This window comes from Drosophila pseudoobscura, chromosome 3 (genome assembly GCF_009870125.1).
Source record: "Drosophila pseudoobscura strain MV-25-SWS-2005 chromosome 3, UCI_Dpse_MV25, whole genome shotgun sequence".
Taxonomy (NCBI): domain Eukaryota; kingdom Metazoa; phylum Arthropoda; class Insecta; order Diptera; family Drosophilidae; genus Drosophila; species Drosophila pseudoobscura.
Window position 1 is genome coordinate 20,907,040 of NC_046680.1, and position 25,043 is coordinate 20,932,082.

At 47.6% G+C, this 25,043-nt stretch overlaps 5 protein-coding genes across 9 annotated transcripts; 2 read left to right on the forward strand and 3 right to left on the reverse strand.

Moving 5' to 3' along the window:
• Positions 1-141: 141 nt before the first annotated feature.
• On the reverse strand, positions 142-2,587 carry LOC4805443 (uncharacterized). Of its 2 annotated transcripts, XR_001452389.2 has the most exons (4): positions 2,084-2,587; positions 1,497-2,016; positions 806-1,424; positions 142-743 (listed from the first exon to the last, which is right to left on the reverse strand). XR_001452389.2 is itself a non-coding variant. In XM_001361807.4 (3 exons), the coding sequence occupies exons 1-3, from the start codon at positions 2,413-2,415 to the stop codon at positions 864-866; spliced, it is 1,413 nt and encodes a 470-aa protein (XP_001361844.1). In that variant the 5' UTR covers positions 2,416-2,587; the 3' UTR covers positions 142-863. The 2 variants fall into 2 exon arrangements, 1 of the variants encoding a protein (XP_001361844.1); XM_001361807.4 differs by having other exon boundaries at positions 142-1,424.
• A 304-nt stretch (positions 2,588-2,891) lies between these two features.
• On the forward strand, positions 2,892-3,720 carry ATPsynF (ATP synthase, subunit F). Its single transcript, XM_001361808.4, has 3 exons — positions 2,892-3,014; positions 3,080-3,162; positions 3,298-3,720. Exons 2-3 carry the CDS (start codon positions 3,084-3,086, stop codon positions 3,540-3,542), a joined length of 324 nt encoding a protein of 107 aa, XP_001361845.2. The 5' UTR covers positions 2,892-3,014; positions 3,080-3,083; the 3' UTR covers positions 3,543-3,720.
• Positions 3,491-4,784, reverse strand: LOC4805445 (uncharacterized). The gene is made up of 2 exons (XM_001361809.4): positions 3,975-4,784; positions 3,491-3,917 (listed from the first exon to the last, which is right to left on the reverse strand). The coding sequence occupies exons 1-2, from the start codon at positions 4,757-4,759 to the stop codon at positions 3,737-3,739; spliced, it is 966 nt and encodes a 321-aa protein (XP_001361846.3). The 5' UTR covers positions 4,760-4,784; the 3' UTR covers positions 3,491-3,736.
• A 105-nt stretch (positions 4,785-4,889) lies between these two features.
• Positions 4,890-22,023, reverse strand: pio (zona pellucida domain-containing protein piopio). Of its 4 annotated transcripts, none has more exons than XM_015185169.2 (9): positions 21,836-22,023; positions 21,076-21,348; positions 13,757-13,815; positions 12,999-13,047; positions 10,520-10,751; positions 10,377-10,443; positions 6,522-7,003; positions 6,138-6,456; positions 4,890-6,081 (listed from the first exon to the last, which is right to left on the reverse strand). In XM_015185169.2, the coding sequence occupies exons 3-9, from the start codon at positions 13,805-13,807 to the stop codon at positions 5,884-5,886; spliced, it is 1,398 nt and encodes a 465-aa protein (XP_015040655.1). In that variant the 5' UTR covers positions 13,808-13,815; positions 21,076-21,348; positions 21,836-22,023; the 3' UTR covers positions 4,890-5,883. The 4 variants fall into 4 exon arrangements, with proteins under 4 accessions (XP_015040655.1, XP_033235081.1, XP_015040654.1 ...); XM_033379190.1 differs by having other exon boundaries at positions 21,989-22,012; XM_015185168.2 differs by lacking the exons at positions 21,076-21,348; positions 21,836-22,023 and adding an exon at positions 14,859-14,880.
• Positions 22,024-23,522: 1,499 nt separating this feature from the next.
• On the forward strand, positions 23,523-25,034 carry LOC4805447 (testis-expressed protein 9). Its single transcript, XM_001361810.4, has 2 exons — positions 23,523-24,307; positions 24,364-25,034. The coding sequence occupies exons 1-2, from the start codon at positions 23,709-23,711 to the stop codon at positions 24,956-24,958; spliced, it is 1,194 nt and encodes a 397-aa protein (XP_001361847.2). The 5' UTR covers positions 23,523-23,708; the 3' UTR covers positions 24,959-25,034.
• Positions 25,035-25,043: the final 9 nt, after the last annotated feature.

Genomic DNA, 25,043 nt, shown 5'->3' on the forward strand with positions numbered 1-25,043 from the left:
TATACTGACGTACAATTTAAAAAAAAGCTCGATCATACACAAATTTCGGATATTTTGAGTATAATGGCAGAGATTTGAAAGCTATTAAAACACATTCGAAGAGTTGATTACACACTATGTATTTGTATTTTCTTTATCTAGTTTAACTTTACTTCGCTCTCGCCTTAATCATGCCTTTTATTAAGCAGAAGCAAAGTGACAGGACATTACTGCGCTATAGAACACGATGTACAGTAACTTATGATTATAAGAATTATAAAAGATTCTCCGGTAATGTATGAACAGACATACAGGGATTTACAATTACGACATGTACCTATGTCTAAATTGTAAGTTTTGTAAAAAAAAACTTACAAATAAAAAATGTAAAAAGTAAAAATAATACAGTGGCAATAAAGAATACTGACTGACTTGGGGCGTCGTATGCGTTTTAAAGATTTGCAAATAGGGAACTTATTCAGAGTGTGTTTGAGTATTTTTGTTTCGTACGACACAACCGCGTTTGAAATGATCATGTTTTTCAGGAGTCTTAATCGTTAGAAATATATATGTAATACTATATTGAAAATGCATTGTCTGTATGCTCGTATTTGTGTGTGGTGCGAAATGCACAAAAAAACAGTCCATTTTTCGTGGCAGGCGGCGCCCGAGTGGCATCTTGAGTGTAGTTTTTGAGTATTCGTATTCATTCATTTGTCTTCGAAATCATTCATCTGACCGTGATTTGGTCGGGCTACATTTCGCTAAACGTATTTCAAGCTAAATTTTAAAGTATTGGATGATGTTTTCCTCTAAATACACTTACAGGCTAATTTCTGGCAATTCGTATTGCGAGCGTGTATCTGACCCCCCTACCACGCCCACTAATTGCAGGCTGCACTGAGAGCCAGCTTCCCCTCTGCACTGGTCGATGGCTTGACAGTGTCACCGTCCATGTGGACATTATTGTAGTCCATTTTGGCGTTGCATTTCGCTGAGGGCAGGGGCATCTGTTCCTGTATGCTTCCATTTAGTCCGCTGCATTTGAGGCTGTAAATACCAAGACGCGCCTCGTGTTCTCGTCGCTGTTGCCGGAGCCTTATATCGTGCTCTTCCCGCATGTGTCGAAGCTTCAAGTCCTGCTCTTGCCGGTAGTATGCCATTTTTATTTCCTGTTCCATCTGCTCTAGGCGCAACTTCTGTTCGTGCTCGCGGCGTGCATAGTCTATCTCGGCCAGACGGGCCTGTTTCAGCAGCTTGAAAAGGTCATGTTTATACTTTTGCTCCATATCCGTGCTGCTGATGAGGTCATGCGTGGCGGCTGGCGGGCTATTCGTTTCGGGAACCGTTGTTGCCGCCGACGAGAACTGCTGGGGCGTTGTGCTAGGCGCAACGGTTGTGGACGCTTCATTTTCATCTGATATTATTGACTGAGCCTGCGAGAGCTGTCCCGGGGAAGACGATTCGTTATTAGCATTGCTCGTGTTCATAGCTGCTTGGACAATCCTCCAACTTACATTGCGCTGTCGCCGCTTTCGCACTGGAGCTACCTTTTCGTTGTCCTCTCCCATATCCCCGGAATCATTTTTATTAACCGTCGACTTGGGTTTGGCACGCTTGCGACGTTGAGTGGGCGGCTGTGAAGGAGCGCTCTCTTGCTGCGAGTCCCCATCACCGCCAGCGGTGGATGGGGGTGGCGATGGTATGGCCATGGTGGATGTCTGCAACGTGTCCTCACTGGCATTCGTCGAGTTTGGCAAGGCGGCCAGCGGCATATCCTCATCTTCGTCAATATCGAGTAGTTCCTTCTTGAGTGTGCTTACGGTGCCGCCATTGGTGTTGACTCCGCGGGTTTGGCTCCGCGCGGTTACCGGATCCTTTTGCAGCTCCTCCATAAACTCAATCATACGCATGCCCTCCAGGGGATCGGACTTGGGATGCTTTTGCTGATGCTCGCGCTTCGCCGAGTTCTTCATGCTGCGCCATTGCACCTGAATTTGCTCGAGCAGTCGATGCCGAAAGTTCAACGCATTAAATCTGCAATGGAAATGTCCCTTAGTATATGTACAGTAATACACATTTGTGTTGCGCAATCTACACTTACTGTTTGGTGATTTGGGACCAGGCCAGACGCTTGGCTTTGATACTCTTGGCATCCACACTACGGTTCTCAACGAACGCCACTTTTGATTTGATAACCTCCAGCAGTAGTCCCCTCTCCGCTTCTTCCCAGTTGAGGGAGCGTTTTTTGCGCGTGCCTTTCTTCTTTCCACCCGCGCTTTCCTTTTCAGCGCACTCCTCCACAGCATCCTCAGCGTTCTCCACCCCCTCATCAGAGGCAATTGCGACTTTTGCCTTCAGCTCCGCCTTCTCATCTTCGTCGTCTTCCTCCTGCGGCGACGACGAACCCTTCGTCAAGAGATCTTCCATTTTCATTATTTATTGTTCCTTTTAATATTTATTTACTTGGTTTCTGATTTGAATTTCAGGCTGGATGCAAAAAAAAATCGTATTTGATTTCTGTATATACTGGAGTTGCGTGGTTCCTGCCCGAACTAGTTCGATGAAGTGAATCGAACAGTGGTTCAATTGCCATCGATAACGAATAATTTTAAATGTGTTTAATGTTAGATAAATAATTTATTAGTCCAACTTTTCAGTTTTTTCACTGTTCAGCGATCAAAATATTTAACTAACAAACAGTGCTGCCGATTGCGCTTTTTCCCGTCAGATCTGGCTTTTTTGGAAGACCAAATGCGGATGAGTTAATGAAAATAATATTAAATACATATTAAATATCACTTTAATACAAAATTTCTAACACCAATAATTGGGCTTTTTTTGGATTTTGTTGTAAGTTTTCAGCTAATCTTTCGTTTTTTTTCTGCTGTCAGCTTTTTCTGTAAAAAAGTTGGCAGCACTGCTAACAAGCCAGAAAATATAATCTGAACTCAAAGAGCGATCTAGTTCTAGTGATGAAAAGTACAACACAGTCGTAATATCGATTACATCCCTACATTTCGATTGTCACACTTGTGAGTAGCAGGCCATCATTTTTCGTTTCATAAGAAAAATATAAAATATATTTTTTTTAACACAGCGAGATGGCTTTCGGTGACTATCCAGCTGAATACAACCCCAAGGTGCATGGTCCCTACGACCCTGCCCGCTTTTATGGCAAAGGTAAGCAATTTTTCAAAGTTACGTAATTTTCAGCGCAAGATTCTTGCGGCACGGCAGGCAAGTGCGAGCAGAGCACATTGACACGGATATGAGAGATTCAGAGTAATTTACATAATTAACTATCTTTACTTGCAGCTGATGTCCCATTCGGACAGGTGAAATTGGGCGAGTTGGGCTCCTGGTTCGGTCGCCGCAACAAGACCCCCAACGCAATGGTTGGTGCCGTCAGCCGTGCCTGGTGGCGCTGGCAGCATAAGTACGTTTTTCCCAAGCGTGCTGGCATTGCACCCTTTTTCCAGCTGACCGTGGCCAGCATGACGTTCTTCTATATGATCAACTACACCAAATTGAAGCACCACAGGAACTACAAGTACCACTAAACCCAGAGGACTTCAGCTCCAGCTGCGATGGTGTTCACTGTATTTGTTTTAAAACCTTCAAACATTGCGATACACGTTCGATAGAGTGCGGATGGTGGGCTGACACTACATAATACTAATACATTTGGCTTTTGTGTTTTCAAAACGGCTTAAGTGAATAAAACGGCTGCGAATAACAGTGTTGCACCACAGACTCAATCATTACGACACTTTGCCACAGAATTCGGGCCGATATCCAGTTCAGCCTCATGCTTCCAGCTCCTTGGACTCGCAGTAAATATTTCGCAAATAAAAGGTAGCTGGCGTTCGCAGCTGAGTGCATGCCAGGTGCCCTGCGGCGTCAATGCAACGCAACTCTCGTTGGCCTTCTGCTGCCTGTAATTGTGGAAGAACAAATTGCTGGAGTCTGCTGTAATCGTTGTCTATACTTACCCAAGAGCTGGATGACCAACATCCCATGCCCTGTAAAGAAAACATATCAAGCTCTCGTGCTGAGCATTACGAAAATCATGAGCGTTGAGGGAGGTCGTGCGATTAAACGCAAGTCCCACATAGGCCAGAAAAATGATTGGCATAGGCTTTGCTTCCAGGACAGGGCGCGACTTCCTGTTGAAGTCCATCAGCCATTGTGACAAGGCCCGCGTCCGTGATTCGGAGGCAATGTGCGCCAGGCTCCCGGAGAACTCACTGGAATTGCTACACTGCAAGGATGCATTCAGATAACTGCTGGGATTGGTGTACACCAAAAATAAGCCGACTTCTGGCACACAGCTATAGTTCCGCAGAGTTGTTGGTCTGCCATGCAAGCTGTAGTAGTCGAAGCGGCTGTCATTAACCATACCCCCAAAGGTGCTATTCTGCGGGCACTGCAGTACATGGCAGTTGAAGAACTCTGCGGGCTGTTCAAATACCGTCAATCGACTGCGCAAGATTCTGCCATGACTGCCATGATTCGACTGAATAAACATATTCCTGTGTCGCGTTGGACCTCCTGGAGCGTAGTTTAGGGCCAGTCCGTGCAATTCCCGGGCCAAGTTGGCGCAGTCCTCGAAGGAAGATGTGTTTTCTAGAGATAGTGCATCATCTGCTGAAGCCCGTTGACACTCTCGCACCAAATGAAACTGCGGTGGAATCGCTTCGTCAGTGGGACAATTCAGAGATCCCATTGACAGACTCGCCAGCAGTTGTAGCAACAGGAATATAAGAGTAATAATCATTGGGGACACCCACCACAGTTCACACACAAAGTTGCACTAGAAGTGCTAGAAGTAGCAGCAGACTACTCTGGTCTCCAGTGAGTGTCCCTGAATAAGAGTGACATGGACAACAAAAGCTGACACTTGATGATTACAATTGTTTATGGTCAATTTGAGTTTATTGTTCAATACGATTTATATTAACTTAGTTGTAAACTACGCAGTTTAAGATTTAAATTGGTTGCCATTTCTATGCGTACGCGTAAATTGAACGGCTCCAGAAGAGCATTCCATCGGCATTGCATTCGGAATGCTCCATTTGAAGCAGTACAAAGTCCTAAGCTTACTTTGAGAATGGTTAAAAGATATTTATTGTAATTTAAGTATACTAGTAGATTTCTGCTTGGGACGGCTGCATTCTAATAAGGGCTGCTGCTGCTACCCTAGTCCAGAGTGTAGTGCAGTAGTTTAAGTTAAACAATGACAAGAAGTTGTTCAGGAAATTCAACTAAGAACGTGATGTGTGGATTTGCTTGTGCTTCTGGTGGACCTTTGGCAGGAAGGCAACCCATCCGATCCGATAAATTAATAAATTACGTGTAGCAGTTAAAAGTATTAAGTAGATACGAGTACAAATATCACCTGAGCGTCGGCTGCTGCATTCGTTGTTAGTTCGAGTGTTTAAATTATAGTAGTAGGTAGGGTAAGCATAATAAGTGTGAAAGAGGGATGAGATGTCAAGAAACACGCTAATGACTGCACCACTGCTTAAAGTGGAGTCTCTCAAAGAAGGGCGAGTCCAACACCGACTGTGCGGAACAGAGTTCCCGCTCCATCTGTGACCGATGCGACGCGAAGAACTCTGCGACATTAAAGGGCAATAGCCATTGCCCGGTAATCTCTGCACAAACATTTTGCAAACCTATGACTACGCTTAACCTAAGGACCGCTTGCTCCTGTGACCTTACAGACTAATTTGCTCCCATTCTTGCTTCGACGGAGTTGACGTTGACTACCGCAGCGGCACCCTGCGCGACAGAATCTCATCCTGATAACTGATTTTAAACACTTTGAGTGTTCCATTTTCATAATTTTGGATAGGTTGAATTTTGAATTTTCACATTGAGGGGGGACCCGGCCTGCGTTTAACTACTGTGCGAGAAGGCGGTGTTCGTGTAGGGTCCACTGTAGATTGAGCTGCCGGAGTTGGATACCGTCTTCGTGCTGCGGCGTGCCATGATGCACAGCACTGCTGCGACCACGGCCAGCATCAAAATGAGGCCCGCAATGGCAATGGCTATGGCAAAGGTGCGCTGCGACACACACAGAGCGTCCTCCAGAGTCTATAATTGATATGAGGGTTCAGAAATGGTGGAGATCGTATTATGAGTGGTCTTACCTTCTCCTTGTAGACCGCATCATCGTCGCTGTCATTGGCATTCTCGTTCTCGTTGACGTAGAGGCCGGAGAATACCTCGATAGTGGCTGGTAAGCCTTCCTCGTCCTTGCTATCGACAGCAGTCTGACGCTTTGGTCGCTTGCCACTGCACAGAGGCGCCTCCTGGCAGGTCGGATCTTCCAGCGCACAGAGCCGCACATTGCACTGATAGTAGACGGAAGTGGTGTATGGGAACTTGTGGGCTGGGAAGGTCACATTAGCGGCCAAACGATCCTGTGTGTAGTTAAATTGTCCCATGATCTCATTGTCCATGGGACAGCTGCACGATCAAACAAGATGTGGGTGAGAACATTTTTTACTCGATATATTTTCCTTTACACTTACCCATCCTCTCCCACCAGTCGCTGTTCTCCCCAACCCAAGCCGTCACGCACGATGCAGTCGGTAACGTGGAGACCATAGATCTGCTGTCTATCGATGCTGATGACAATGGTCAGCGGATCACCAATCTTTACGTCGTCGGCTATCTTGTGCTCGTCGTTGTAGATTTTCATATGGCAGCCGGGCATAGGTATTTCGTTATTGCTGACATCCTCTTCGTCGAGCGGGGCATTCACGTCGTAGACATCCTCCTCGTCCAGTTCATCGTCGCGCTGCTTGTCCAAGGACCTTCCATAGTCCCGGCGATCCTCGCTGCGCAAGGCCTGGGGTTTTTGAGAGTGCTTGCGCAGATGCTTCTTGGGCTTGATGGCTGCGTCTCGGCTTTTATAGGCACAGCGCACATGATAGCCACGGCCCAGATCAGTGATGAGCTTCAAGTGAGGCTGGAGCACGATTGTGTTGAAGAATTCAATGCCGCCATCATCCTGGAAAGGAAATATAATCAAATTATTGATGGAAAATGGAACTTTTATGTGTAGATCAGTTCCCAGGGTATGAGCCAGTTTTTCTTGCATTTAAGTGAAAATCACCCAATACAAAAGACTTGGACAGCAAACTCGCTGGCAAACGAAACAGTAGAAACTTGTACTGAATCTCTCATTGGCCAGCGCGCCGGCTGTTGTCAAGAAGCCATATTAGTGACTGGAGAACACCAGCTACCAAGCACAGCCCCTTCTCATTATGCATTCAGATTCACGCTCCGCTGCAGCCAGAAATCGTTTTGGAGCCTCGCCAGCCAGAAGTTAATGTGCGATCCAAGACAAACAATACGTGGACTGTGGGCTGCGGAGCACTTCCTGATGTTGTCATAGAATGGTGCTAGAGCCGATCAACCAAGTGTGACGTCTCGCCGCCAGGCCCAAGACACGAGATCTGCGGGCCTTATCTCCTCGAAAATTGGCAACGTTTTGCGTGTTGAATTTAAGTTGTGGGCCCTGGCATGATGCAATTGTGATTGCAATGGGCGTGAATATGAATTCCGCTGTCTGGACCCGAAACATTGCCATTTCGTAGGCGATAGGGCATCCAACTTTGGTTTGTTATGCTTCCATCCCTGGTAGATTCCTCTGTCAGCAGTTAACGGTTGTTGCCCATTGCCCATTTGCCCATTGGTTCTTGTGCTAATTCCACTGACAACGCCACACCACACCAACAAATCGAGTACACATACTCGATAGCGACGGTACATACACTTCATCGTAAGGTAATGGCAAAAAACGAAGAGGGGCTCGGAAGTTTTGTAATTGGGTCTCTACAGATTTGGGCACGGAAGTTCTTCATTTAAGTGGGCTCTGACAGGGGGCACTCTTAATTGGTAGCGTTGTTTCGAAAGGCATTAAGAAGCCGGCTAAGACCCCATGCGATTTATTGCCCAACGCTGGTTCTGAAGCGTTTCCGTCGCTGCCATTGTCTGGCTTAAAACAAGCTGTGAGACAGAGACAGAGACGGAGATGGGGAGCGGAGAGATGTGTGCGGGCTTCTTTCAGCCTCTAAGAACCAAGAACCGTTGACAGTTAGGCTTACGAATAAGTATAAGTTCTCAGCATCGCGGCATCATCACCAGCAGCGCGTCAACAAGACAATGGGCCAATAAAAAGCATAATAAAATGACATTTAAGATTTCAAGCACAAGCGTCAAAAGAATCTAACGGTAGAAAGAGCTATTATGTCATTATGACACTTTTCCACCGCTCCACAAGAGAGCCATGGATGTGAGCGTTTTGGAAGCGAACGCGAACAATATATGGATGTAAATGCCCGATGAGCTGTAAGATATTTCGGCCTGAATAAACAGGTTCAAGCTGGAATGCGTGGGAGTTGCCTCCGTCCGACCAACTGACCTTCACTCCAAACACGGCAGCAGCAGCCGCATTATAATATCAATAACAGCCATAAAACGCTTACATGTCGTTGAACACTTTTGGCCTTTTCACGGCCATCTAGCCAGCGGCATTGGCGGCCAATGAACGCCGCACTGCCGACCGCCAACGTTGCCAGCGTCAGAACAAATTGATTTCGACCGGGAAGATGATGGTGGGGAGGGGTCCCTAATTGGATCGCTACTTGCTGGGCCATGAGAAATTGTGATTTGATGTGTGTACGAGAGTACTCGTAAGCTGGCAATGAAATTGTAGTTCTGAGCTGGCGACGGTGTCGGAGAGCTCATCGTCTTGGCGGCAATCAAATTTTAATTAAAATTATTTTTCTCGCTTCAGAGCCCCTCCTCCCACAGCCCTGTGAGGCCACCTGCTCGTAGCTGATTTAATTATGCCTGACATGCGCACAGCGCACAGCACGGATCGTCTGGGCCCCGACCCTCAGTTCGGGGTGGCAGTCACCAGTCAATGGCAGCGCTGTGGCAAGTTGTCACGCGACTCTTCGCCATCCCTCATCTTGCACTTGGAAAGCTGAGCTCATCGTCTCAGCAGAGATGACGTAAGACAGGCAGGATGCCAGCCAAGCGGTGGCCATTAGCCGAGCGCATGCTGGCTCAGAGCCGCTCATCGTCTTTAATGACAAACATTAAAAAGTACATATCTCGAGTCCAGCCTTGACTGCGTCTGTTGATTTTTCCGCTGTTGGTCCGTGGCAAACAGTTTTTGTAGCTTGTTTATCTTATCGATTCTGGCTTATTGAATGCTCTGCGCAAATTGTTTGAGTCAATACGGGAAGGCGGCTTGGCCAAGGACAAAGCAATGACAACACCAGAGAGATAGACTCGGGTCGCAGTCCCAAAGAACATGCCAGCTAGGTACAGTGCGTGTGGAAAGTATATACCAGTCTTCTAGCGCACACTGTGATGCATTGCCACATCGATCGAATCGATCCGCTTGTCGTAACTGCAATTAACATTTGCAATTTCAAAAATTGTGTCAATCCAATCGAGCGAAAGGAAAAAGCAGTCGAAGCAGCAACAGCAGCAGTAAATTACAAAATGCTGGCCCCATAAATGCTGGGAAAATTACGTTAAACATGTATCACAAACGGACTTTATAAGCGTGTGAGGCTGTGGCTGTTGCTCTGCTCCAGGTATAGACCATAAACATGCCTCTGCTGTGCTGCTGATGCGTGAGCTGCAGCCTCATTTAGCCGGGCCAAGTGCTAATTGAGATTTCAAAATCCCAGCAGATCCCAGCACAAAGGCAGTTCGTTGTGTGATCGAATGAATCGATCGAATGAGCCAATAAATAAGCCAAGCCATAAAAACATTAGAGCTAGCTGGACAAACTCTGACTGAAATTTATATGGCACATCTGGGCCATCTTTGGGATCATTCGATATCGTTTACAGGGACATGGCAGGCCGGTTTTCACGCTCGCTCGGGCTGTGCTGATCAATAGTACGCTTGATCGGATTTTATGTTATGACATCTCAAGAAATCTAGCTTCACATGATATGTTTTTTAAAGGCCTTAAGAATTAATATAAAATGATGATGCCATATCCATTAGGTTCTTCGTGCCATTTGCCGTGCCCAATGACTGCTATTTTAGTTAACAAGTCTCGACGCTGTACAAGCGATCCAGCCACCATTAGCTTAGTCACTGAGTGCGTGTGCTGAGCGTCACATCAACCTTTCAATTGACTAATCATCTTGGCATATGGATTTTACCTTGTAACCAATGACTCGGAGTTGCCTTATAGGTGTAATGCTTTTTTATTTGCATGCGAAAAAGGCAGAACGAGTTTGCGTGGACATCTGCTTGAGTGGGAGAGCAAGTTAGAGTCTGGTCTGCTGGCTGATTGGCACCCATTATGGAAGACCCATCTCCGTTCTAGGCTATCGGCTGTGACTTACCGTCTCCTTGGGCATCGTGTTGCAGCTACGCAGAGGCAGCTTGTACCGCAGCGAGCCCACGTGATCTCTGCGGGGGACGACAAAAGCGTTAGCAATTACAACGATCTAATCTAAATTGTGATCTGCACGCGGCTCTCACTCACCTGTACTCGCTGAGGCATGTGGAGTTCTTGGATAGGCCTTTCGGGTAGATCATGCCACTGAACAGTCCGGTCTCGTGGTTTGGCGGGGCATCTTTGATTGTGATCAGCATGGACCCCGATAGGCACTTTATGCGCACGGTCGGCTCGATGGCAGACTTGGAGGTGGGTGAGCCCCCATCGGACTCCGCCTCGGCTGCCGCAATGGCGTCGCTTAGCGAGCTCTGTGCATCCTCTGCAAGCGGAAAAAAGGAAATTATGAAATGCAATGAAGTCTCAGATAAACATGACAGGCACGCTCCCAAAATGGAATGTTTGTGCAGCTGGCAAACTACAGTTAGATGTGGATGAGGATGCGGTTGCAGTTGCATCAGCATCAGCTGCTTCTCTTCAGCGCTGAACAAACCTCAAGAGCCGTTAGCACAAGACATGAGCGCACAAAAAAAACCCAAGACAATGGCACAACAGATGCCCATGGGAGCAGTATTTAGTGGAGGTTGGAGCCGCAGTGCGCTCCAAGCTATGCCAGCATGCGGAAGAGCCAACAACCAGCGACAACAACGGTACGTTCATGACATTGAAAAGCCATTGAAGCGGCAACAACAGCGCCAACTCACCGGGAGGAAGACACAGCACAGAAGCGCTCGTGGGCCTGGCCTGATCCGCGGCCATTAGAAAGATGGCAAGTTCCTTGAACTTCAGCAGACGATTCGAGACATGGCCTGGGATTAGGTTGGGCTCTGCTCTTGGCATTTCCTGCTCGATGCCAGCGCTCACGAATCCCAGCCAAAGCCAAAGCCAAAACAGACCAAACCAGACCAGAAAGCCATTGCATTGCCAAGAACTCCATGCTGAGTTGTTGCTCTGACACCTCCACCTCCCGGGCTCGCATGCTTGGGCTCTTCTTTTTGCACTCTTTCGTGGGCCCATCAGAAGGTACACAACTGGTCCGAGGAAGAGCTCTGCTCCGCTGCGGCACGTTCGCCCTGCCAGTTGGCTGTGTGTACACTTTGGATGGGATGCGAGTCGATGTGATGCCTCCACTGTGGTTCAACGAACCTTACAGCATTTCGCATCACTTGCCTCCGTTCTGTTCTATTCCAGCATGTGCTGGGCAAAGTAATTGCATGCAACACGGCCACGTCGTCGCTGTCGTGGCTGGAGCCGGTTTTTATGGAGCCTCCTCTCCTGCTGCTGACTGCGGCCAGCACATAAAACATTTAATGGCTTTCTATTATGTATAATTTGAGGAGAAGAACTGCATTACCAAGCGCAGATCTCAAATGTAACAAGAACAAGAAAGAGCTCAAATGAGTAAACTGCGCGCTTTTATGAGCAAATGAGCAGCGCTGGCAATATTCACTAAGCTGGAAGTATTGCTGTCCTTGTTTCGCTCGTGTTTGCCAAGGGATTGGCGGAGAAATAAAGAAAAAGGAAAAGAAAATGGCAGACGTGGAATGGACAGAACGGATTTCTTCCACATTAAATCAAATTAAATCGGTTCTGAAGAGCTCTTTCGTGATAGGAACATTTCCGCATTGCCGACTCTGATGCTCGTTCGGATTTGTGACTTCGTTAAAATCCTCAGCATGGATAATGTGGGAGTCAACAGCGAGATTGAGGTCAGCCCCAACTGATCATTGATCTCTGCTCCCACTAGAAATTTATGCCAGTAATCCGCTGGCTCTACCACGACTGGCCCAAGCGGAAGCTGCCACACGATGAAGATGATGAAATGCGTTGGCCAGCTCCCGATGCCGTGTCCTCAGTTTCATGCAAACCGAATAGAAACCGCTGGACTCTCGGAATGGGAGAGGGTCATGAAGTGTAGAAACCCCACCAGCATCGCCAGTCCTCACAATTCTATTATCGTTCCAGGCATGCTTCCACCAAGCACTTTGACCCGGACGCAACGATCCCGCAGGCTGCCGTCCCGTTTTGAGCAGCAGGAGCCGTGCTAACCACAGGCTCACCTACCAGCTGGTCCTCAACTATCTGGAGTCGCCAGAGTCGGCCATCTAGGGGATACAGCCGTATTACGAAGCCGAAAGGAAGCATGCCGCAATGTTTGCTGTCGCTTTTCAATAAGGCAGCTTAAGGCGCCACATGAATGGACTCTTGTTTGCCATGCGATTATGTGCCTGGTGCTGGCAACACTTTTGGCCAACAGTCAAGAGATTTAGCAACCAAACAAACGGCAAAGACAAAACACCACGAAAAACCCAACGCTGTTTCTTTACCGAACAACAATGGCAGATTAAAGAGGAATGCGGTCTTTTAAGCCGAGTGGTGCTGTGCTTATAACTAATTAGGTAATACTTGTAGAGCTCATTTGAACACTTAAGATTCCAGCTTAATGATTTATGTATTCGTTTCCAGATATCTGTTCAACCAATGGGTGAACAAGCTTTCCCATAATTCAGGATTTGGAGTCAATAGAACTTATCAAGACTTATAAATGGATAGATTTGTCTGTACTCACTGACTGCCGTTGGTATCTGTGCTGCGTGCGTCGTCAGAGCTGCGATTGTCTGCAAAGAAAGTGGAGACAAGACACTCATTAGCATAGTTGGGATAGTAGTAGCCTGACCCCCGGTCTCCTGCTCAGACCCCGTGGCAGGCCGGCCATAAAGCGTCGACGTAAATCACGGCAAGCCGACAGTAAGCCCCAGCCTGATCCGGCCAAGACCCGGCAGTAGGTAAGCTTCTTTAATTAAAGTGGATAGAAATGCAGCAGAAATTTCGTTTTCGTGTTGCAGGCAGATATGGGGAAACATTATATTCTCACGATTCTAAGGCTGCCTTGCAGTTGCGGATGGCGAAAACTTTCGCCAGCCTCTTGCGCTGGGTTAGAGTTGAACCTGAATCCAGTCAAAGTCGACTCTGGAGCTGGGGTTGAGTCGGGCCAAGCGGCTCAGAATCAAGCGGAGCTAGGCATGGGTCCAGTGTTGTGCCACTTTTGGCAACTTGGCAACAGGCGCGAGCGAGCAGGAGCGACCGAATCGCGTTTAGCATACGGAGAGAGAGTCGGGTCGGGACTGGCCGGCTGGCGGTCCGTCTCCGGCCACCTCATATCCAGGTTAATCGCATTGGCATGCAATTGTCATTCGGGGTTCTGGCTGATTGATGTTTTTAGCTGCTGCTCGGTCTCTCGGCTCTCTGCCTGGCCTGGTCTGCCAATTTTCCATTTCAATGGGCCCAGAATGAGGCTACGGATTTTGGACCCTGGATAATACTTACGATTAAGTGCAGCGCCGTGTACAGTACGTCCATTTGTGTGCTCGACTTCATGGTGCGAGCTGAAAAGGTGAGAGAAAGACGGAGATTAATGTGGTGCTCAAGACTCTAGAGATATCCGTGATAACCGGTTTCACACCCACAATACACGTATATCAATCCGATTATGCTAAATCATACAACATACAACTCGTACAGCGGTTCTGCAATGAATTTTTGTTGGGTTTCGCTTGGGTTCGTTGCCGGCGGGCAAACTTTCTGTTTGCCAATTGGGTCAAGTCAACAGCCCAGCCGAAATTCGGCTCCAATGGAACCAGCATCGCGTGCGCGGATCTTGCAAATGGGTTAACATCGGCATAAATTGTGTACAACGGTTAAACAGAGGCTGGGAAGGAGGAGGAGCTGATGCTGGAGGCCAGTGCCCAGAAGCATCTTCAAGTACCCCCCACAACTGAGCCGAAGATATACAAACATCCGTCAGTGCAACTCATGCCGGGGACTCATTGCGGCATGACTGTGATTTCCGCTATTACAACACAAACAGAAGCAGAGGTTGGTTGGTCTGGGGGTACATATTACGGGGAATTAAACACATATCAATAACCAACCGGGCACGCTGCACTCATGATAAGCATTTTTCAGCTTCCTGCAACGGACACACGGACCCAGTTGTGTGAGAACATTGGGTGCGAGTCATGGCCAGGAAGACACATCCACATCAAAATCACCTCCGCTGTTGCCAGTTAGATGATTATCTCTGGGGCGACCCAAAACAACAACATGCGGCTTACGTTGATGGCCAACAGGCAAGGCGATAATGGCCGGAGGAGGCAATGATTTGTTGTTGCAGCTACTGCTGCCAACACATTTCATTCATTCCACGGCAACGCAGCCAGAAATGATGTCACACGGCCCGCACTCGACTGCAGCTCTGCGTCTGGATCAGTTATTATCCAAGAGCTGTAATCTCTTTGAGGGGTTTGTTTTGTTATTGAAATTGGGGAGGGGAGAAGCTTGCAACTGGGTCAATAGTTATCTTATGGAAATGATAAATTGTTAAAATTATGCGCTGAACACACACACACACACATTAATCAACAATCACCAATTTGTCACTGCTGGGAGGCCCACACTTCCTCAACAATAAGCCAATGTTTCAATACAGATTGAGATCGCGGCTCCGAGTAGAGCGGATCGGATCGGATTGGATCGTCGCTCAAAGCTGAATGCAAATTGCCAACTGACGCCAGCAACAACCTCACATCCCATCCCATCCCAACCCACAATGGCAATACAGACTCAGTACTTCCATTGGCATTGCAATAAATTAGCTAAAATTAGCAAAAATGACGCAACCTGCTCTAGCAGAGACACAGAGCGGTGGAAAAAAAAACTCCAAATTGAAAACGCAGCTCATGCAGGCAACGCAACAACAAAAAATGAGCTGGAAAATGCGGCTAAGCACGCCAACGAATATTATGAATAATGACTTTGATTGGCATCTGCTCTCGTTACCCAGTTCGGGGGAAAAAAAACTACTACAACAAAAAGTAATGCCAAAGTGCCATTGGAAATGGGAGAGCAGAGCTCTGTCTGACCTTCAATTACGTTCGTCGGCGATAAGGGAAATTGCAACAAATTGGATCAATAGTACAACTTTCACGACTCTTGGGAACAGCAATGAAATGATTGAATTACAATCGACTGAGACAGGAAATTGAAGTTCCTTCTTCAATTTGTATTCTCCTCATGGAAATGAAGAACAACTTCAGAATGGAAATGATGTACGTAATTCCTTTACCGGTGCCATGATTCATTGACTATTCACTCCGATCCCCACAGAGCATGCGTGCTTGTGCGTGTGCACTCAACTGCAACGGATATTTTGTGTCGATTTGAATCCATTTGACACACATTTCGGAGATCAAGCAAGCAACAAAAACGTAAACAAATACGAGGTAAAAACCAACAAAATGGTCCGTGCAACTGAATAAATTAAGTGTGTGTTTTGCGTGCCAGCGAAGAGCCAACATTGTCTAGTGTTTTACTTTTATTTTGTTTAAACAATTGCATTTTCGTTGATGTGTGTGTGGAGTGCCCTGCTAATGTGGCGGCAAAGTGACCTCGCGTGCTGCCATTTTCCCTCGAACAGCCAACGTAATTTATTTGTTTTTAAATAGTCAACGCGAGTATGCAAAAACAAAGAGAGCCGTTTTGAAATGCATGCTTAAGTTTTACAGCTTTCTGCTCGAGCAAAATTGTTGGGAAAAGCCGAAAAAAAGGTTTGTTAAGACATTAAAGGAAGGGTATGAAAAAAGCGCGTAACTGTGCGTTAAATTGCGCCCAAGTTGAAATTCGAAAATTAAATGTTAATTGGCCGTTTAATTTTTGGGCAAGGCAAGACTAATATCTGATTATTCGCTGCCGCCTATGGATCAATTCATTCTTCAGACAAATTAGGTTGCTCCACATACGAGTACCTGTGTGTGCGGGCACATTAATCAAACGAAAGAGCTGAGGGACCCCGAACCCCGATAAATGGGTGACTTCATTAGAGGCAACAGCAGCAGCCGCTTACAATTAGAATATCAAACGACTCCCATCTCGAGATGTTGGCTACGATGCAAATTGCCAACGGCTATACGGAAAATACATGCAAAAAACCGTGTTAAGCACACATAGTATATATATATGTATATATACCAGTATTAACCGCAACACAAACATGGCTGACCCATTTGAAACGAGCAAGCGGGTAAAGAAAGAGTGAAACAGAGAGACCGGACGGACTGAGAACCTAACTTTCGGTTGCGTTGCGGTTTGCCGTGAGTTGTGTGTGTGTGTTTTGGGCGGAAGAAGGGAGGGGCAGGTACGGTACGAGTGGAAGTGCCATAAAAATGAGAAATCTCCCCAAGACCATCTCTTGAACTCTCGTATTCGGGTCGGCACAGAGCCTGTAATATGATCAATCAGCATAGCGATGCGTAGAGCTAATTTCGCTGCAATTTCGCTGCCATAGAAAGTAAGTTGGGGCTGGTTATGTTGGAAGATGCAGGCGTTGGGCCTGGCCTGGCCTATGCCTATCCCCATGCCACCATTGTTTGATTATCCCGCATTGTTCTTAATGATGGTAATTAACGAGTCGGCTCGAACGGAAAAGGGTCAAATGCGCTGCAGTCTCTGTCTCTCCACACGCATATATTTCTTGGTTTTACAGTTTGAATGGGGTCAGGCTTGGCTTTAGTTTTGGGTTTTTTGTTTCTTAGCTTTTACTTTTACCCAAAAACTTCTAGTGACCGCCGCAGGTGGCTTTTGTCTCTCTGTGGCATCGACTTTGCGTGCTAATCAAGCACTAAAGATCAATGGCAATTGAAGAATCGACTTTCACCTGCTTGTGTATGCAGGGGCTTCGGCCGTGAATTAGAATTTCAAATGTGGAGACATCACAATTAGCTGGCACTTGATTGGGGATCGAACGATCGCAGGTAGCCAGGCTCAGGCTCCGGCTCCAGCTCCCGTCTCAGCTCCCGTCTCAGGTCCAAAGCAAACGCAGCCAACGAATCGGAACGAAGTCTATTTTTTGTTGCCCCCCTTACGGCCTGGCGTTGCGTCAAGGTCATTGCAATTGTCTCATCGTCGCTGTCGTCGTTGCCGTATCTCAGTCCCCAACACAATGCGCAAATGAGCTAACAATGCTTTAATTCGCTGTTGGCCAATTGCAATAAACGCCAACGCCAATTCCCATTGTGCTGGCCACGTTTATAGGTTTTGATTTGGCCAACCACAGCAGCAGTAGTTAATTTACTCTGCAATTAAGACAAAGTGAGAATTTTGTGGCAAAGTGCGCATCGTTAGCGGCTAAATGATCGACCACGCCACCTTTGTGGCCAAAATGGAAAGGCCCCTTCATTCGGGGTGCGTGCTGTTGTCCTTGTGCAATGCTTTGGACCTGCCCTGGTTCGGCTCTGGCCGTTGCCAAACGCAGCTTTGTGCCGTAAACTGGAGCGTGGAGACATCTTGCCACATCTCGGACGGACAGGTGGACCGGACGGGCGGTGTGTGACCAAGTTTGGGTGAGACCAAACGCAAGCCGCTGCCCAATTTCGTCTGCTCTGTCTCTCCGGCGGTTATGTAAGTTTTCTGCCAATTTTTTTTCCTTTGCCGTGTTGATTTGTCAAGATGTCCAATTTGGCTCAGCCGCCGCTGACTGGCAATATGCAAAATGCTTATTGGACACCCACAACCCACAACCCGCAACCAGCCTCAAGCAGTGCCTCAGCCTCAAAGTATTTTTTTGACGCCTAATTTTGTGGGTTACAAGAAAACAGAAAACAAATACTACAACGAACGAAACAAACGGCAAAGAAATTCGCATTGAACGTGACTCGGGCTAAGCTGTAGACATGAATGTGTTTGATTTTTATCAGGCCTGGTCTACAATATTTCAGTTTTAGCCATTTACTTTGCGCTTTTTGCCTTTGCCTTTGCCTTTTTGTCTGGCGCCCATTGTTGCCCGCTGTTTTTTTTTAATTTATTTTTTTTTCTGTATTTGCCTTGCCTGAAGGCAGATCAAAAACTCGTTTTTGTAGTTCCGTTTTTGCTGTAGCTTTAGGTTTTCTGTGTCTGTTTGTTGTTCAGGCCTGTCTAGAAGTACTTAAAATGGAGGCTCCCAGCGACATTGGCATCGGCTACTGCTGCCGCTGCCGCTGGTCAACGAGCTTAGCATGAAGTCTCATTCGACTAATTCGTCATTAAAACCCATTTATTGTGGGGTACTTTAAATCCGATGAGAGAATCGCTGGGCTGATGAGCCACAGACCCGCGCGATGCTGATTACTTGGTGCCCGAGCGACCTCATCCCATGCTTCTCATAATAACTTTATCCCAGTGTCCCCTGCCTCGTTCACTGATGAAAGCCTCCTCATTTGCAGTACAAAATGATCTCATTCTTTGGCATAAGCGAGTGGATATTTTCTTTATTTAACTTTAATTACGAACAGTACAGTTCCTTGTTCATTTTGGGCTAAACTTAGACCCGCTCAAGGCAGTTCAAGAGTCAGCATTAGCCACACCCCATTTGAAGCTGGGATTTGAAAGTGTTTGCGGAATCGAGTCGAGCAATACCCGCACAGCTGGAGCTACAGCTCTTATTCGATTGCAGTTCAGTTCAGGGGTTTTTGCGTGGGGTTTGTCTAAGGTAAAAGCCTGCATTAAGTCAGCTTGAGTTTGCCTCCGTCTCCGACTGCGACTCCGGGGTGGAGGAGGGACTGGGGCAACTAGCCAGACGACTTTTCATTTTGAGCCAAAACAAACACCAACATTTGCTGCACACTGTCCAGGCCGCGCCAGGGAGCAGATCGGGCATGTGACTCATGGCCCCCCTCATGGGGGGCACGGCACGCCTCTCGCTAGCGGCATTTTGGGCTTTGCATAATTAGCGGCGAGCGCCAACGTGTCGCATGAGTAATGCGCATGGGAAGACAGGGCCGCCGATGAAGCCAAGTTTGTTGCCCAAGTCTTTCGTGTCAACTGTAAATCAATGTGTTGCAAAAAAGAAAAGAAGCAACGCCGAACGAGCGGGAAATCTAACGCTGTAAAGATCTTGAATTCGGTTGAATGAACCCACATTTCTTTCGGAGCTTTCTTTCGCTGTTCTCCGGCCAAAGTTCTCGATGCGAAAGATTATAAATCAATTATTAGGCTGCCTCTCCCCCTCAGCACACCTTCGCAAAGCCCACACGGTGTCTGGAGCTCAGTTCATGAACCTTCTCCCAGTGGAAGATTCGTCATCATTGTTTTCCCCTTAAAGAGACGGAACATAGAAGAGTCTGCCTCTCTCTTAAGTGAGTCCACACATCACATAATCGCAAAGAGTCATATACAAAACCAAAAATTATACATATTTTTTCCGTCTTTATTTTATTTTGTGCTTCCTTCAAGGTCACTCGCAGCAGTTGTTATATAAAACTACACGATGGCTAAGAAACTGGTATTCAAGCACAGCACAACCACAGCCACAGCTCTGGAGCCCGCGCCACTCGCGGATTCGCCTTTTAATTATACAACAAATTTTACGCTTGCGTTGGCGTTCCTCAAACTCGGGGGCAAAACAAAGCATTCTGAGAATGTTGTGGCTGCCAGCCAGCCCACAGATGAGAGAACTAACCGGAGACAGAATGCTGCGGGGGCACAGCAACAGGCGTTGCATTCAACACAAACATTAGAGCATTATATTGGCCAGTCAATATTTTGATGGCTAACAAACCACAAATTAACCAATTAATAGGCGATGCCTCAAAAGGGAAAGGCAAGGCTCACTCCACAAACCCAAGTTCCCATCGTTCGGATGATGTAAGTGTTCGGAGTCAGCCTCATCCTCACTCAATGTCCATCAATCAAATTTTCGAATTGCTTCTTTTAGACGCCAACCCAGCATACACGATCTCGAAACGAACATAATTACTCTATGACCCCATCCGCCTGGGCAGTAGATGTGCCGTCGAAGTGCTAAAAGTTCGACAGGGAGAAGCTCCATCTTTCGGCTCAGCCTAGCTCAGCCATAACCCTGGCTTTTCTCGGGTAAATGATTAATGTTGTACGCGCACAGCAGTGGAGACTGGGAAATTGTTTGGTCAGCCAATTAGCAACAGAATCTGGCCACACAATGTGCTTGGAAAATGTGAATGGACTTTGGTCTCTCTGCCACCCGTAACCCCTGTACTCCCGAACGCGATGACACATTACTTATGCCGGACACATCCAGAAATGGAGGTGGGAAGCGGGTACAAAACGGATGTCCGTGATGTGGCTGTTCAAACAGCAATTGCAGCCACTGCAGCTACCCCTCCTGCTGCTTCTATTTGAGGCATGCCACATGCATCCCATCCATATTTGTGTCCTGTCCCCAGACAGCGGATGATGTAACCATCTGCGAACTTGGCAGCCAATTTTGGCCAGCGCCAACCTTGGGAAACAGGTTCAATGCAGATGGGATGGGGACAGTTTTGCTCAGAAACGCAGCAAAAAGTCCATTTAATTTGCACAGAAAACAAATTCAACTCCAGCTTCAGAGCTTCAGCTTCAGCTCCAGCTGAAGCTCCTCCTCCTCTCCCAATCCTATTTTCATCAAGTTTTTCAGACGAAACAAAATAGCGAACCGGTTTGGCTGATGGATTTTTGGCAGATCCGCAGCGTAAGGCGATTTATGAAGTCATCTTTTCGAGGTTTTTTGTTTTGGCAAAACTTCGATATCGTACGCTTATATTGAATGTGAATTTGTGTGGCCTGCTAACGGTTCGGCCTGGCTTTTGGCCAACACTCACCTCTGTCCAGGTTGTCCAACTTCGCCCTTCTTGTGTAATCCAATCCAATTGGTTGTGTGTGGCGGTTGGCGTTTGGTGTTTGCTGTTTGTTTTCGCTATGGTTCAAACTGGTTGGAGTTGGCCAAAATGATGATGAATTTTAAATATTTGTAGGGTATTTTCGTTTCACATGAGTTTCAGCTTTTGTTATTGGCATTAAATGAATTTTGCGCTTCGGCTTCCTCTATTTATTTTTTCCGTTTTTGTGGCCAGCACTGGTTTTACATGTTAAAGCTGTGGAAGGAGCACACACATAAGAGATCCCGAAGAGAAACGGACAGAAAGAGAGAGCGAGAAAGAGCGAGAGACTCTTAAGTGGATTGTTGCAAATATGCACTTCGAACTGCCGCTGTTGTTGCCGCTATTATGTTGCCTGTTGACTGTTTCCCGTTGCCTGTTGCACGTTGCCCGTGGCAAGACAAAAAACTCGACAGAAACCTCCACAAACTCTCCGACTTTTACACTTGCCCCAAAACGACGCGAAATATTCAAACGATTCACAAATCATTCAGCACGAATTTTCGAGCTCCCTCGGTTCAACCACCCGTCGAGCGTAATATCTTCCCAAGGGCAGCAACAATCAGAAAACCCAGACGACAGACAACGGCAGCAACGTTTCCAAAAATCCAAAAAATTCAAAATCTCCGTTGGCGTTGCCAATGGGTTTGCACGATCCAATTAGAACCGGGTAAACACTTATTCTTCGAATCTTTAAACGCACTCAGAACTTGGGATCGATGAGGCACTCGCGTACACGAGGATGGGATAGCATTGAATCGGAGCGAAGCGAAGCGGAGCGGCGAGGGTCGGGTCGGATCGGATCTGTCGTGCGATCCGCGTTCGTTAGCAATGTGGATGTCTCTCGCACACCAACCTGGCCAAGACTGATAGACCCAAAGCCGACGCCGATCGAGTCGAGGCGCACACTCCGGCACTCCGAAGAGCCCAGGCAAGACGGCGGGCCAACAACCGGTCTTGCCAAGAGTCTTTTCGGAGTCCCCTGGCCTGGGTTTTTCGGAGTGTTTGGCAAGTTGTCTCTTAGTGTACGCTCTTATAGCCAATACCAGCCTGAGTCTTAACTGAGTCTAAGTCTGGCTATCGATGTCTCTATCTCTGTGTCTGTGTCTGTCTCTGCTTCTGCTTCTGCCTCGGTGTCGTTGGCAGTTTTTCAGCAGCAACACTCGAGCCGAGCTGCACGCTCTGGTGGCTCTCTTTGCTGCACCTACCACTCGGGATCGTCTTTCTAATGAGTGCCTCCCCTTCGCATAATTAGAGGTTCAGGCGTCCAGTCGGCCACTGGTCATCTTCTGCCACATCTATCCCACAAAGGTTCCAGCCCCATATCAGGCCAGGGCGTCGTCATGCTTGGCCACAGCTCCATCTAAACTTGGGGCCAGCCAGCCAGGTTCTGCTCGAAACCGACTTGGCAACCGTCCATGGTGCAATTTTATGGTAAATGTGTGGGCTGTCACCAGAACACCTTGATGACGGCATATATAGCAATAGCTACAGCCACAGTCATGGGTAATACTAATCGACTGATCAGCTTTGTTCGGGAATTTTATGGCTAGGGGACAGTTTCTTACTTGTTTATTGTTTGCTTTGTTTCTGTTCTCCATAAATCTTGTACTTGCGTTTACATTTACATTTCAGGATCCCAGCTCCCTTCGAGCACAAATAGAGGCACGGTTACAAGTACAGGTAGCTGTGGCACATATAGAAGGGTACGGTTCGAATAGTTGTCCTCTTGTTGGGCATTTCCCTTGAAGTCGTGCGTTTCAGTTTATACTTTTAGTTATACCAATATTTATGATTATTATGCGTGTTCTTCTTGTTGATCCTCAGTGGAAGTGGAGAATTATGGTTTTAAAACGTGAGAGAATTTCATATGGATGAAATGTTCACAATGAACAATCATATAGGGAGAAATATGGGAGGAGACAGGTACATATGGCTATAAGAAGAACCGAAGACTAGGGGAAATTCACGGTTCAATTCTTTTATTTCAGAGCTCTTACAAATCTATTCATAGTTGAATTACATCATGCAAATTCTGAAGAACATTAGCATATGGAAAGATTCCGCCCACGCTTTAAATTGATTGATATTTTCTGTGAATTTGTGGCACCCACACACTTCAATGCCAAAAAGTTGATTAAGTTCATCAAAGCCCGGGCAATGGTTCATGGAAGTGGAAGTTGTCGTGCGGGGAGGTCCGCCGGGGCAACAATCTCCACGTCGGACCATCGAACAAACGGGGAAAAACAACCCCCAACAACTCCCATTGTCATGGACTCAAGGCACCGGTAGCAGGAGGGACGGGCGCAATGCCATTCCCAGAAGTAGCCAGGGGTAACTGTCACTGTTTTGGGTTGGCGGCAGGGAGATTTATTTACTTCGGGGCGAACACATCACATCATCATCGGGCGACAACTCATTCGATATAGCCACGGGAGAGCCCAGGAATACTAGTTTCGGGGATAAATTCTATGTGTACGAGATCTTGTGAAAATTATCGGTATAATTGTTTGAAATATTAGCGAGGGACAGGGCAGAGCTGAGTACTGAGTGCGTCCTACGACTAATATTCACAAATGGCCGAGTTATTGTCACGCGAAAAGGAACTTTTCAAGATGAACCAGGAGCTCAACTTGTTGACCCTGACCCCGGCCGGGATGGCCGACGTCATTTACCCGGCGCAGGGACCGTCAGGCCTCACAGCTGGGCTGACCAGGACGCGAAATGGTACCTTCCACCGGCAGAAGGGGCCGAGTACGCTGCTGAAGAAGAAGTGTGCCCAGACAAAGCTGGCGCCAAAGGCAATGGGAGCGGGATCTGTCTCGCCATCAGCCAGGAACTCGCCACCGCCTCCGGCACCCGCGTCCACTCTGCCGAGCAGTTCGAAGACGTCGGACTGGAAGAAGGGTAAGTCCACGGGGACTCCCTCGCCCACGACGGCCCGCTTCGACAGCAAGTTCAGTACGTTCACGCGGGGCCAGAGCAGCAAGACGGCGACGATCGTGAAGTACCGGAACCCCAACTTCAGTGATAGCACCTCGCTGGACATGATACTGCTCGACAACGTGAGCGTACAGTCGGACACAATGGATATGGAGGTCCCCAAGAGACGGGAGAGCACCACTGTGGTCAATGGCCAGGCCAAGAAGCAGCTGACCCAGGATAACTTTATCAAGTGAGTGAGACAGCTTACGGGCTATAAAGAGAGCTACTCACCCTTACCTTCCACAGATTCCTGAAGGCAAAGGTAGCCATACTCGAGGAGGATCATGCCCAGCATGCAAGTGAACTGGACCGCCAGAAGGAGAAGCTAGACCAGGCCCTGGAGGGGATGCGCAAGTCCGAGAGTCAGCGGGATCAGAGCCTGCACTCCAACAAGCACCTGTCGGAGCAGGTGCAGCGGGCCGAGCAGCAGTGCGAAGAGGCCAACAGGCGCCTGAAGGAGCGCCAGCAGGAGTTCACCAGCCAGCAGCGGGAGCTGGAGCAACTCAAGCGCGAAAACAAGGTGCTGAAGCAGGGCAACATGAATCTAGAGAACCGTCTGACACGCACCCAGGAGGAAGCCGAGTCCGCCCGCCAGGCCCTCAATAAGATACGCGAGGAGCAACGCGACGAATTGGACTCGCACCGCAATGAACTAAAGACAAAGGAAAGCCGCATCAAGGCTCTGAAACGGCAGCGAGGCGACCTCTTGAATGCCTACAAGAAGCAGCTTTACATGATCGACAACCTGAAGCGGCAGACCAGCTGCATGGAGCAGTCGGTGGCCATTGGCTGCGGGGAGAAAGAGTTCAACAAGGTGTTGGAGTGGAACGCCCAGACGTAGTTTTGAGATTTTATCTAGAATACACACCAATGTATATAAATGAACAGCAATTAAATTTTATGGTACAAGTCCCCAAGCAATCCCG

Excerpts from the sequence above, each read along its gene's own strand:
- LOC4805443 (XM_001361807.4), bottom strand. The coding sequence starts at position 2,415 with ATGAAAATGGAAGATCTCTTGACGAAGGGTTCGTCGTCGCCGCAGGAG. Across the intron at positions 2,017-2,083 it reads TGGTCCCAAATCACCAAACA|ATTTAATGCGTTGAACTTTC; the intron begins GTAAGTGTAGAT and ends TTTCCATTGCAG. Across the intron at positions 1,425-1,496 it reads GAAAGCGGCGACAGCGCAAT|CTCTCGCAGGCTCAGTCAAT; the intron begins GTAAGTTGGAGG and ends TCCCCGGGACAG.
- ATPsynF (XM_001361808.4), top strand. The coding sequence starts at position 3,084 with ATGGCTTTCGGTGACTATCCAGCTGAATACAACCCCAAGGTGCATGGT. Across the intron at positions 3,163-3,297 it reads TGCCCGCTTTTATGGCAAAG|CTGATGTCCCATTCGGACAG; the intron begins GTAAGCAATTTT and ends CTTTACTTGCAG.
- LOC4805445 (XM_001361809.4), bottom strand. The coding sequence starts at position 4,759 with ATGATTATTACTCTTATATTCCTGTTGCTACAACTGCTGGCGAGTCTG. Across the intron at positions 3,918-3,974 it reads GTTGGTCATCCAGCTCTTGG|GCAGCAGAAGGCCAACGAGA; the intron begins GTAAGTATAGAC and ends CCACAATTACAG.
- pio (XM_033379189.1), bottom strand. The coding sequence starts at position 11,269 with ATGCCAAGAGCAGAGCCCAACCTAATCCCAGGCCATGTCTCGAATCGT. Across the intron at positions 7,004-10,376 it reads ACACGATGCCCAAGGAGACG|GATGATGGCGGCATTGAATT; the intron begins GTAAGTCACAGC and ends TTTCCTTTCCAG. Across the intron at positions 6,082-6,137 it reads ATGCGGTCTACAAGGAGAAG|ACTCTGGAGGACGCTCTGTG; the intron begins GTAAGACCACTC and ends TATCAATTATAG.
- LOC4805447 (XM_001361810.4), top strand. The coding sequence starts at position 23,709 with ATGGCCGAGTTATTGTCACGCGAAAAGGAACTTTTCAAGATGAACCAG. Across the intron at positions 24,308-24,363 it reads ACCCAGGATAACTTTATCAA|ATTCCTGAAGGCAAAGGTAG; the intron begins GTGAGTGAGACA and ends TACCTTCCACAG.